The sequence below is a fragment of the Cyprinodon tularosa genome, unplaced genomic scaffold (genome assembly GCF_016077235.1).
Source record: "Cyprinodon tularosa strain WSP-4 unplaced genomic scaffold, ASM1607723v1 ctg29, whole genome shotgun sequence".
Taxonomy (NCBI): Eukaryota; Metazoa; Chordata; class Actinopteri; order Cyprinodontiformes; family Cyprinodontidae; genus Cyprinodon; species Cyprinodon tularosa.
Window position 1 is genome coordinate 1909210 of NW_024038996.1, and position 14004 is coordinate 1923213.

A 14004-nucleotide genomic window follows, 5' to 3' on the forward strand; every position below is an offset into this window, starting at 1 on the left:
GATGTAACCTATATTTCTCTCCATAAACAGAAGCTTAATTGGCCATAGATTAAATATTATAATATCTTCACCCCAAAATTGCAACAAATTACATCAACATTGATATTTTGTGTTCAGGTTTACTATTTAACAGACTAAGTTTTCGAGAAACAGCCTATTAATCCAACCTAAGGTGGGGCGTTACCCAATAAACAACTAGTGGAGCTGCTACCACAGCAAAACGGAGACAGAGGAGTATAAAGGCTTGATTCCCTTTATAGAAACATACTATATTAGTACATTATTAACAAATATATCGTAGTAGTGTCAGAGTAAATAGTGTTTCACTGAACTGATTATTTCTCTTGTATTTAAACATAACGCCCTTTTTACATTCTGGCCCATTTACTGAAATTTAGGAAAGGCTGGATGGTGATTGTACTTTAAAGCTCCCAGAAAGTTAAAGTCACAGTATTTAAGGTAAATGGGGACAGATTTGTTGATTATTTTAAGGCAACACCTCAAACACTTTGCTTCTTTGGGAGACATCATGGAAAAACTTAATGAGATCAGGGAAGATATTAGGAAGAGCATTGTGGACCTCCATAAGTCTGGATTATCCTTGCAGATGGCGCTCTGATCCCTAAAGGCGACAAAATTATCTGTTCAAATATGTATGCTAGTATAAACATTGTGGAAATGTCAAGCAATCGCATTGCTCAGGGGGGGGGGAATGGTTTCTATGTCCTAGAGATACACTTGGGTTGGTGTGAAATATGCATAGCAATCCCCAGAACAAAAGCAAAGGACACTGTTGAGATGGTTGTTAAAGCTGGGTGGGTCATTATCCACAAGTCGTGCAACAACATGGGCTGAAAGGCCATTCAGTGAGGATGAAGTCATTACTCCATAAGCAACATAAAAAGCCAGAATACAATTAGTAAATGCACTCAGAGACAAAGACCTTATTTTTCACGACATGGCCCATGGTCAGATGAAAGTGGAATGGAAGTACTGAGCCATAATGGCCACCATCACATTTAAAGGAATGAGTCATGAGCCTGAGAACAGCATCCCTACTATGAAGTAGAGAGGTGGCAGCATCATGCTGCAGGATGGGTTGGTGCACTTCCATTTGAAATTGACAATCACTCTGTTCATACCACTAACTTAGTTACAACATTCTTCTGTCTGGAAGTTATTTGGATGTAGGTAAACTATTATAAGAAGCTTTAGGACGGATATCTGAGACAACTGATCCATTCTAACCACCACCTGATTGAGCCTAAGGTCAGGAAAAAGACAGCTGGCAAGCATGTTGTCAAAGCAAAGCTAAAGACCCACTAATTTTTCTTTATGTTTCCTTATATATGTATTTAACTGTTTAATTTTATATTTCTGTTTTATCCATTTCTAGTTTCTCTTTTTATGTATTATTTATCTGCTTGTACAGCATTTCGATAAAAAGTGCTTTAACAATGTTAATGTTATTAAACTTAATCTCACAACTCTACCAAATACTAAGGTAATAGATATAGACAATAAAGAAAAGAGAGTCAGAAAAAACTCCAATGTTCTAGTTTATTCTAGTTTAAACTGAAGGTGTTCCAAGCAATGAGACTGCCATCAAATAAGAAAAAAAATGTATCAATTCTTCACCAAAAATTAGAAGCAAAATAAGTTAAAGAAAGTATTTTTCTAAATAGTTGTTGATAAATTAGGGTAGTAGAACAACAATAAACTTAATTAATTTAGCTTTATAGGCATTGATTGGTTATGAAGTATTACTGCACAATCAAAATAATATATTATGAAACGTTTATTATAAACATGTCCAAAACAGTATGTGTGGTCCTAAAACAAATATAACTGTCAGTAATTTGAAGAAACAAGTATTGCATCAGAATTCTACCGAAAGTCCACATATGTAATAACTACTCATATGGGCAGTTTGTTTAAAACACACGCATGTAAACTACCATTCATGCCCCTTTTGAATTTTCTATGATTATAGATTTAATATTAAAAAGCCCCAAATATATAATAACCACGAGTTCATGCTCATTTTCTGCACTTGTAGTTCGCTTTTTATGCACCTATAGATTCTCTCACATTCGGAACTGATGCTCAATTCCAAACCGCTCACTAAACACTAACCCTCAACTATCAAGTGTCACTGGCAATAAAGTCACACTCACAGCTGTGGAAGGTGCCTGGATTGTATGTGGGGGGGTGTACACGTGAATGGAATGGCCTCTTGCGTCCAACGGAAAGGGAAAGCAGTCATTGCATTGCTGTAGTTCTGTGGTGCAGGTTAAAATTACATCAAATATTTTATATTTTCTTAAAAATAAATCCATCCAGTCAAATAAAAGTATTAAGGGGACCTTCCATTTAGGGATTTATGGATTAATGATTTTTTTCTTTTTCCTAACTTGCAATTTTCTATCAGTGTGATGAAGATGCAGTAAACCAGCGGAACTTACATTTGAGTGCACGCGTTTCCTCCACCACCAACTCGCCGTTACACCTGCTGCCAAATTAAAGCCAGTCTGCACTGATGCTGACTCACTATTTAAGAGCTAAACAGCCCTTATATAGCGCACAGAAATAGGTCCACCTGTACGGAGGAGGGAGGCCACGTATTTGAGGAAATCAAACCACACGCACACAGAGAAGGAGCGAGCACTTGTGTGTGTGTGACATATTCGGGCCCCTTGGTACTCTATTTGCTCATGCAACATGTTAAACATCTGCATCAGGAAGTTTTGAAATAAAGCTGCTTGTGGAAGTATTCATTGCATGTGTGGATTTGTGTGGAATCCTGACATAACAAACAAGAAGATATTTATTATCTGAATAAGTAATAAGTATTATCATATGTTATGTCAACAAATGTTAAGTTTATTATTATATATTTAAAAACATCTCAACTATAATTTATACTATTTTGTAAAATTCAACCAATGGAAAGGTATACTATATAGTAAAACCTGAAAAATAAGACTTAATTTCAATTATTTCATGTTTTTTTTTTTTACAGCATTTAAAAGATTTTATATCTAGATGATCTATCCAGAATTGGGCTCACTGTACCTTGACATGCTGTCTCTGGAGGCTGTGGAGTCCTGGCTCTCCAAGGGGTACCCTCTTCGTCTCCTTCGACCTTTTGTGGAGCCTGAGGCTGACCCGTCATCACTGAGCATATCAATGCTTGCCTGCCTGGAGATGTTCAGTCTCATGGCCTTCTGGTAGTAGACATGGATGCTCTCTCTGGATGGCACATTTCCCTAGCAGGAAAAAGTATGTTTATTTGTAAATGATAATCATGATTTACATTGACTCTTTAGGATTCTGGATATAAGGATTTCTTTTGTTTTGTGTTGCAGATCTAAATGCTCAAAGCAGCAAACAAATGTTAATATCGGACAAATACAACTTGAGTAAATGCAATTTTCATATAACTGTCCTCTGCAGCTAAAACATGAACTCCTCACCTCTGTATTTTCTCAGGCTATGTCTGCCTGATATAAACAAAAAGTGAATAATTCTTTGATGTGACAAAGACTTTTCAGGCATCACATTAAAATCTACCTTTTTGACCTCGCGTGTCAGCATGCATCGCTCAATACGAAGCACCGTAGATATGTCAATGTACTCCCGGCACATGTCGTTCATCCAGTTGGTGAAGCTCTCAACCGTTGTCTGGAAGAGCACCCAGGTGAACTTTATGATGTTGAACACTCGCTTGATGATGTTGTCTGCGTGACAAATGGCAACACAGGCTAGTTTTTTTCTTAAAGGTAAAATGTCATAGCAAAAAGCCCCTAAATAAAAAGAAGCAGAAGTTTATAGGTGCAAGGCCTTTAATTTGTTTTGTTTAAAAAAAAACAAAAAAACATGACTTGATTATTGAGAATAAATTGTAACTCAAAACTTGGTGCTCTGGATGTCAAAAACTACCTGGACCAGCAGACTTCTTGTTCTCCTCTTCCTTTTCCTGTCCATCTGATGATAGCTCCCCCACCTCTATGGCAACATGACCTGCTGAACAATAAAACAGATGCCTCAAAATCTCTTAAAACACTCACCTATTAGAAAGAGATCACATGTTTAAAAATTCCTTAATTATATTATCATATTTTTCAGGCTAAATGTGACTTCATTGACTCAAACAAAGGTATGGTGAGGCTTACTAATGTTACATTAGGCTCTGCTGGATCTAACTTCTTATAACCTGACTGTAACTATATCTCCCAGCATGCATTACAGGTCTGACATCACATTCATCTTTTTAGGGCTAACTGCTGCAAATAAAAGCCTAATCCAGCTTCATCTGAAGTGGCGTGTTTTGAAAAACATGCCAAAAACTGTGGCTTGTGTTTGCAAGTGATGGCAACATTTGGACCTCCACTTTTATCATTTCTTCAAAGAAGAAGTTGTCAGGCATGACATGTGTCTTAACCAATCATCTGCAGATTTCCGCAGTTCTGAATTTCGCACAAAGGCTTTTGAACTAAATTGACCATTCTTCGATCCTAAGCAAAGATTCAAGAAGATTATCCGAGAAGACCAAATGTTACTCCTCAGTTTCCTGAGAAGTCGACTCATTGCAGAGAAACCTGATTGGCTTTTGGTCCAAGCAAACCACAAATTATTGTGTTTCCCATAAATCCTGGCTGAGCCTCTGGCCAGCTAAATTATTGCTTTTTTATTCTGTCTCTTTCTGTAGACATGTGTTTCTATCAGACCACCTAGCACATAAACTAGCCCTTTGGCTATGATTTAAACTCCTACTGTGACCAAAGATACCTAGTGATGGTGAGATGAAGCCTCATGAGGCATTGAACCATTCGGCAAATTGCTTCAACGATCCCCACAGTTCATGAAGCTTCATGTGAACATGACACCACCTACTGATGGACTGCAGAACTACAGTTATAATCGGTGATTTTTTGCAATTGTTTTTCTTGTTTTTTTTTCTCCATTTAAATTGAAAGGTATCATAGTTTTTGGTTTAAATCTGGTTGGACGTTATGTGTTCAACCAATCTTTTGGTTAAAACGACCAATCTAAGTAGTGTTTTTACACAATCTATGTTGATAAAAGGACTAACCAGTACAAATTGGTTACTTTTGACACTGGTTACACTGGTTAAGTAGCACAAAACATTTAAGAAGCTTATGCCAAGGCTTGAAACTACAACTTTTGGATTGAAGGGCAATGTTGTACAGAAGACACCACTTACAATACTGTCTCATCCTTTGAAAGCAACCCCACAAAATATCAATAACACAACTGAAACCAGTGGCTTGTTCAGATTCTTTTCCTTATATTGTTTGCTCTGACCAAAATTGTTTTAATCTACTAGATTGGTTGTTATTCCAACCAATCTATTCTTAGAATACATCCAAACTCTGTTCTACTGACCACAACTCTCCTACAAACTCCCACAACTTCACTGAGTACTCAGGTTGTTTAAATGCCTGTCGAAGTTCCAGGCAAACTGAACTACTTATTGAAGCGGTCACGTGGTGTGGCGGTAGCGAGGCTTCAGATGTCATCAATTTTGGCCCTTCCCCTAAATGAAGCAAGCCTTGATATGCGCTTCAGGGAAACGCCCCCTCCACTGCTCCGCACGCCTCGAAGCCTCGGCTAATCTCATAACATCACTATACACTACCCTTTTGAAACCGTGCCAAGAACAGTCCGAGCAACTGTTGAGTGTAAATAGGAACACAACTGAACCAGACCGTGCCAGACACAACCGCAGTTGGTTCTCTGTAAACAAAGAGCCACATGAGCACACAGTGTCTTCTTGTATTTACAGTTAGCTGACTCATGTTGCAATTCACAGATCTTTTCACCTCAAAAGAGCGTGGTGCGACCTGCAATGATTCCTAGACCAAGGCTCTCATTAAAATTTGGGCGTAGAACGTAATCCAGGCATATAAGTTCCTGAAGTTATGGGCACCAGCATTTCGTTTGCGTAATTCCTGCCTTGAGAGCTGTAGTATCGTAGAGCATCGATAAGAGGCGTAAATGGTCAAAAGAACCAAGCTGGGCATGGATCGGTTTCAGAGGGCTAGAGTAAATAAGACATGTGTGGTTTATGGCATATTGTCTTGGGCATTGGTGGTTCTAGACCGAATTTTCTAGGGGGACCAAGGGCCAGCATTTTTTGTTGTTGTTTCTCTCCCTTTTTTTTTGTTTGGGTACTGGATGAAAACATTAAACAGAAAAAATATCATCATGTCGTATACCGAGTGAGCCAGACCAACTTATGGCCCTGGGGCAACAAGTTTGAGAACTGAACCTAATTCAATATGACTAAATCTAAAACTGCAATGGCTCGATTCTAAAAATAATTTTAATGTAAAGCTTTTAAAGGTAAAAAAAGAATTTGGTCCAAAGGACCACTTGTCCAAGGTTTCTCTGCCAGTGCTCATCACCATAAGAAATTAATGTAAAAATATCATCCCAAAAATCTTTAGAGTATGTGAAAGAAGAAAAAAATAACAGCCTAAATGCATTAAAATCATATAATATCACACTTGTCAACTTTCTTACTATCTTTCTTGCTTTTCCTGTTTCTCACTCTCTTTGTGTACTTCTTCCAAAACTTGCGTTTGTCTTTGGCTCGTGCCTTTAGAGCAGCTTTGGGGTCAGTGATCCAGGCCTGGTAAAGAAACTGCAGAAAACAGAGCATAGACACTTAATGAGGACATTTTCGGCACATTATACCAGTAAAAATAAGATTTTGATGTGAATTGACTAGAAGCGGACAAACAGCAGAAGCTTGCCTGCTTGGGTAAATGTAATCTCCAACAGCTTCTGAAAAATATATTAATATATTTTTCCAAAACCTTTTTACTCCAATTAGTGTGTCTTGGTTCTTCTAATTAGTAATCTTTGTTTCCTGTTTCTTTAAATATAGGAGAAAATTAAAATTGATGCTAAAAAGGTCTTAATATATACAGATACCCATATGTGACTCACAGATACACAGAACAAGATTCATCAATGTATTTCTGATGCAGCTCTGTATGTATGTAGCGCTAGACTGTTGAGCCCTTATGGCTTCTGACAATGACGGTGGTAAATAACACATATGACTAAATATGTGTAGCTAGGTATCCCTTTGTTATGAGTCATGTTTTTTATTATTATCATTAATTGGTTTAATTCTTCAACTATTAACATAAGCTTGCAAACTCAGCAAGATAGCTATGCTGGCTCTTCTAGATTGTCAAACCTTAAAAAAAACAAAAAAAACAATATATATATATATATTTTTTTTTTTTCACATAACGTTAATGGAGGGCTGCAAAGGTTCATGCATTGAGTGCGTTATTCACGCATTTTGACTCATTTTCACACGCTATGCCACACATTACATTTCTCATGCATATTTCCTCCTTCAATAATCATTCAATATGACTTGCAATAGTTTGAGTAACTCGATTGACTGACTGAGATAACCGATCCCAGACCAGTCCATCAGTGCATTGCGTCTAAATCTAACTAGCACAGAAGTCACCACACACTATAAATTAATCAAAAACAACATAAGGCACCACGTGACTTAATCTCTCACAATCTTCCAGAAGCAACAGCGCCAACAGTTAAAACTCTTTGGATGTCCTCCTGCTTGCTGGAAGGTAACTTTACCCAATTTTGTTCACTTTTGATTTGCTGCTTCTAATTAAGTTTTCTAGTTAATATGTACTACTGTAAGGCTGCTATGAGTTTATTATTTCCTGTTTTTATTGAAAAGCTGTGGAAATTTGATTTACCTCTTCTCTTACCCAGTTCACACTTGAAAGTGAGACTCTTAACATTGGTCTCATTGCTTGTTTGTCTGCCACTTTCACATTTGTTAATATCAACCTATACCTCCTAAAGTAGTGCTTTTCAAAATTCTAAATTCATTTGAATATTCACACTAAAAAATAAACTGTTTATTTTTATCGCAGGCAGAAATGAGCCAGTTAGAAAAGAAAACAGGAAAATCACATAATACAGGAAATGTCCAGGTGAGTCAGGACGGGAATGAAGGAGGATTGAATGGCGGCTCAGGTAGCGACGAGGAAACTGTCACAGTAAGCTGCACATCTGTCAGCTGCACATCAGTAAGCAGGTCTGGACAATGTTGACATTTCACAAACATAATTTGTAACATTCGCCAAAAAATTCGCAAAAATCCTCCACAATACCTTTAACATCTTTCCAGAGGCAGATGAAGGTGAAGGCTTTTGTTTTTCTGGTTAGCAAAATAAATTCTATTTCTGGTCGTAAACATCAAAGTTTGTTCACTTGATAAATAAACCAACTATTTATGGGCACATTATGAGACATTTTTCCTTAAAATATCATTAAAATGTTTACTGGTCTTCCTGCCATCGGTATTTTCAATCGTCTAAACAGGATCTATTTTTAGCAATCTAAAATTAGAATGCATGCAGTTTCTAAGTATGCTTTCAAACTTATTAGATGTTTAGACAAAGCCAAGAGGAAATTATTATCAAAAACATGTTTGTTATGATTCAATATGTGCAGATATTATATCCATGCATTGATAAATGGTTGACTATAAGGTCTTACAGTAACACTATCTGACAATTCTACAGAGCAAAAGAAAACATGCAGAAAATAACTTTCTACACATGCAAAACACTTCATGCAAAAGTAGCAGCATGCAGCACAAAAACATTCCCGCTCCTGTTCATATTTCCTTTTTTTGCTATATAGATATAGATTTTTTTTGACTGTTTTAAAGACGTTTACATCAGGTATGAGCTGCAAACATCAGGAAACCATGAGGCTACCTGTTAAAATATCTGCTAGGCATTCCCACAGCAAAGCAAGCAGTGTCAGGTGAGTATGGTGAGTACCTTTCCTGCCTTGACTACATACTGCAACACAGTTTTAGGCAGCCTAATGATAGACTTAGGCAAAGCCAGAACAGCTGAGACAAACTTCCCAATCGCTCGCTAAAGGCAGAAGAAAGAGGGACAAGGTTTAATTAGAGTTAGAAAGTAGGTTAAAGGACAAAATTAACTTCATGATGAGACTGTAAAAAAAATAACAAGATTCATTAGTGAGAAATAAATGTTAGCATTGATTACTTAAACAGTGAATCTAAGAATTATTTCAAAGATTTTTGAAGAGAATTCAATTTAAAAAAGGGTTAGAAACACATAACATATACGTTGAAACAGAATAGAAATGAGGTTTAATGTTTGATAGTGAGAAAATGAAGATGTGTCAGTGGCAAAGCAAAAAAAAAACAAACAAAAAAACTTCTGTGTGTTTAAATAAGTGGCAGCGTTTTGGTGGTGGGTTGAAGAAAAGGTCAGACATTCTGCAGATTGATGATTACATGGTTGTCAACCATCTTAGATTCTTAATTGAAGGGTTTGGCTCCAACAGGATATAAAATCTAAAAAGAACAGCTTCAATAGCAGTGTATGGGAAGCTCCATCCTGATTGTTTTTTTCATATGCCTCATATTTTAAGCTTTATTCAGTTGCTACAATAAGCCTTTGAAGAAACTTGTTTCCTACGGAGTATACATTTGTTTGATTCCACGTATTCCAATTATGAACTAACAGATAAAAAAAAAAGAGCTTATAAAAAAAATATAACCTTGGACCCAAAGAAATAACGATATACCTGAAAAGCCGACTTCTTTGGTGGGTCTTCATCTTTTTTCTCCTCCTCCTCCTCTTCTTCCTCACTATCAGTTTCAAACAGGTAATAATCTCCACTTCTAACCACTAACAGGGCAGAAGAGAAAATGCTTTACATGAATCGAGAACCTGTCAAACATCACTTCTTTTAATGAAAAAACATTAAATTCAGAATTGCGGAGACAGTAGATGGAGACAGGAGGTAGGGAAGTAGAAACACTTCAGGGCAACATATATGATTTAAAAATAAAATATAAATTCTATTCAAATACAGTTAAACACACTTAGCTGGATAGGAACATGTTAAGTCACTCTATGAAACAAAGTTCACTCTAAATTAACTTTTACATTTCCTCAGTGAGGAAATAATAAAGATCATTTGTTTTTACCAGGTGCTAAAATCAATTAAATCTCAGCTCATTTGTTAAATAAAATCACAAGATATCCCACATTTTTGTAACTTATACAAGATTTTTTTTAATAAAAATCTATCAACAAAATTGTAATTTAAATAAACATGAGATCCCTCTAAATTTTAGACAAGCCTTTGCAATGTTTAGATAAACCTTAAAAATAATCCAAATAGGTCCACTTCAGACTGGGCATGGCTCTGGTAAAATTCCTGACAGCAATTACGAAAAGAGGCTGAACAAGGATGGGTTATTTGAAACAGGCGCCATAGGAAACTCTCTCCTGTGTTAAAAGTGCAGAGCAGAAAAATAATGTTAGCAAAGTTGGATCTGAATGAACCATAAGACTAGAACCGTTTGTCTATAGAGAACATCATCATATTTTATTACTCCAGCATGGAGTAGTGATGATTTGGGATAGTGCTATACATGTTAAAAAATTTCCTTAGAATACATAACCATCAAACAAAACACATACATCCAAAACATATGTGCACATGCATAACTATTATAGATTAAGTAGGGAACTAGAATAAAATGGATCATCAAATGTTCTGTAAAACAACTAAATAGCCTAATGAAATAGAGAAGGAAGATTTACTATCTTTTTTCACATTCAGCAAGTCTAAAAAAAAAAAAAAAAAAATCCTTAAGCTGAGGCAAAATGCCACAACCAGAGTTAAGATAAAGAAACAGTAATTTTATTTCTCCTATTCAAGCTAAAATACCACCTTGCTCCAAAGTTATAGGTTTACTAGTGGTTCCTAGAATTTCTATAAGCAGACTGGGAGGCAGATCTTTTAGTTATCAGGACCCTCTCTTGTGGAACAATTTACCAGCTTTAGTCCATGAGGCAAACATGCTGTCTATTTTTAAAACCACACTTAAAATGTTCCTTTTTGATAAACCTATAGTAAAAGTAACTCAGATTATCCTGAGCTATCTCCATAGTTATGCCGCCATAGGCTTAAACTGCTGGAGGACATAGGGCCCACTTTTCATCATTCTGCTTCATTCTACTTCTGTCCTCAAATTCTGGAGTATTTGTTAGTTCAAGCCCTTACTTGATTTTCTCTCAGCTCTTTCTCATCACAGTAGCTTCATCTGACCTGTTTCCCTGTGTAGCTGTGACACCATCCTGGAGGAGGATGGATTCAGCGGGTCCAATGCATCTACATCTTCCACTATGTAGGAGCTTGTCTGCTGTTACGGTGCTTTTCTTGACCAAGACCTGTGGAGCTAATTATTTAACATTTCCTAACATAGAAGTATTTATCAATCAGTTCTTCTTTAGGTTAGTATATCTGCTTCTATCTCCTTGAACGCCAGTCAGCCTCGGCAGAAGGCCACTCTAACTGAGATCGCTTCTGCTGGAGGTTAATTCCTGTTAAAAGGGAGAGTTTCCTCTCCGCTGTTGCTGCATGCATGCTCTCTGTGCATCAGGGATTGCTGTAGAGTCGATGACACAATTCAAGTTCATGCTACTACATACCCATTCAGGAGTGAATCCTACAAAGTTAATAACTGGATGATGTCAGCTGGGTTTTCTTAGTTAAAAAGCTCAACCAGTCTGCTTATATGCTTTGGTTAAATAGTCTCTAGTTTGTTTTGAGATGATGTTAGGTGTGAATTTCCACTATATAAATAAAACTGAATTTTACTGAACAGATAAAGGGGATGTTAACTTTGTTGCTGAGGAATAGCATTATCTATGTAGTATGGTGAATAAGTTATTAAAGACATGAAATAGTTTAGATCTGTATATGTAAAAAAAAAGTTCAGGAATCAGAATAACAATAAAATGTGGTTAACCAAAAAACTGTAGGAATTAAACAAAATTAAACAAAAATAACAATAAGATAACAAAGCTAAAATTACACAAATCTATTGTTTAATCTTGTAACTTAGATGCAACATAAATTTAATGTTGAGCTATGATTTTGACAGAGATTAATAAAGTGGTACAAAAAGACAAACTACTCAGATTTATTAATGCTACATGCCATTTATTTTTGTTATCTTTTCCAAAAATTCCTTTTGTAGCTATTTAAAAAAAATTATATAAATAAAGAAATGTTTGGATCTAGGTTTTGGTGCACCTAAGGTAACATTTAAATGATTTTAAACCTGGTAAAAACGTGAAAATACCAAGAGTGAAAGATGAATAACTTCTCACGAACATATGCAAACAAAACCCATTATAAAAAAAGTTAATATGAAGTAAGTATATAAAGGAAGAATGTCTATAATTTCTGAATGAACACTTCTTGTAAGCTACATGAAGTAACTCCAGACTGCAGCAGCTGAGTGTCAGAAGCAATGGGATAGACAAGGCTGACTTATGTCCTTGAACAGAACCGCATTGGGCAGGAAATGAGGGAGGATGCTGGGAAATAGAGATGAAACACCAAATGACAAACAGATGAAATAATTCGTGAAATGTCATGTGGGGGCGGACGATGACATGAGACATGAGTTTGAACCAAACAGGCAATCAGTGGGAAAACCCAGGAAAAGTGCTGCCATGTAACTTGTTTTGAAGTAGTTTTTTTATCCCGTAACCATGTGTTTTGTTCACACCTGTTTGGTGATCATGTCTGCAGGCAAAGCAGAAGCAAACCCATCTTCCTTTATTCTAGTTCTAAGTATAAAGGCGGGTCCGTTTCATGTCTTTGCCTTAAAATGAGAGCGATTCTCTACTGCGGGCTTTTCAGGCGAGATCAGTCAGTTAATTTTAAACAACAAACCTCCAGCCATTAATAATATTTTCTTTACTTCATTGTACCTATTTAAGGAAACCAGGCCTCATTGCACAGATTGTACCTGAGACCTTCAGGTAGCAAACATGGGCCTTAAATAGAGACAGAAAAAGGATTAATGACTGGAGGGATGAGGAAAGCTGTGTGATGCTGCTTTCAGAGCCCGGGGACAGTATGGGAATCCTCAGCGTTTTGGTCAAGGACAAAAGAGGCCAGTGAAAGTGGAGGAAGAGAAAAACAAGATTTTGGGGGTCAACCTACTGGAAGCATGGTCAACCCACGGCCTCCACCACTGCTTTTTTTTGGTCTTGGCTTTCGCTCGCTGTGCTCCTAAAATTTCACAAGTAAATCAGTGCAACATATAAAAGTTAAATGAAAATAAAAATCAAAAGTCCACAAACTAGACTTGTATCAGTATGCAACGTATAGCAGTTTGCAATTGTTTCATACCCCTTGAATTTTAACAATTTTTCTCTGAGAAGCAAAAAATTCAGGGGGATTCTAGGGAGATTTAAGGTGATAGACCCACGCAAAAAGCAACTATTAGGTGAAAGGAAGAGCGATAAAAAAGTGTGCATGTCACTGTAAGATTAAAATTTCTTAATGCACTAGTTTACACAAACTACAAACTACTTTGCCGCAAACCACAAAACGCGCAAAACCATCATTTAAATAGGGCGTCTCCAACAGTTTTGCACCTGCCACCAGTTACGCAATCGCTCTTGTTAAATCACCCGCAAACCATGGTTCAGCCCCTCGCGCAAAATTCCAGTTTGCGAGCGCAAATTACTGCACGCAAAATTGGATCTTGATAAATCCGGCCCTAAGTGTTTATGTATGTTTATTTTCTGCAACTTTTCACAGTTCTCTTAAATTACTTATCAATGAGAGCTTTTTACAATCTATATCAGTATTTAAATTCCTCTATATGATGATGTTTTCCCTCAATGAAATTATGTGATAATCGGTTTGCCTTAATCGATCCAGCTGCTGAAACTAATTTCTCCCTACAGAGATGATAAGGATTATCTTCATATTAATAATTGTTTGGCTGTTTGTGCTCATTCATTTGACTTTTTAGATGGTAGATTCACTGATAATATCTCTCAGTTTCCACCATCTTCTTTGCTGCAGACAAGGGCTAGGCACTGCCACTTTGAAGAG

The 14004-nt window shown here is 36.6% G+C and overlaps 1 protein-coding gene across 1 annotated transcript in view; it reads right to left on the reverse strand.

Moving 5' to 3' along the window:
• The window catches only part of LOC119787175 (piezo-type mechanosensitive ion channel component 2), a 165613-nt gene that overhangs the window by 15856 nt on the left and 135753 nt on the right, over window positions 1-14004 (reverse strand). The window contains exons 31-37 of the mRNA XM_038290831.1: window positions 13102-13170; window positions 9655-9758; window positions 8874-8972; window positions 6550-6670; window positions 3943-4026; window positions 3574-3740; window positions 3076-3269 (exon numbers count right to left, since the gene is read on the reverse strand). Coding sequence (XP_038146759.1) covers window positions 3076-3269; window positions 3574-3740; window positions 3943-4026; window positions 6550-6670; window positions 8874-8972; window positions 9655-9758; window positions 13102-13170 — 838 coding nt within the window. The remainder of the gene's footprint in view (window positions 1-3075; window positions 3270-3573; window positions 3741-3942; window positions 4027-6549; window positions 6671-8873; window positions 8973-9654; window positions 9759-13101; window positions 13171-14004) is intronic.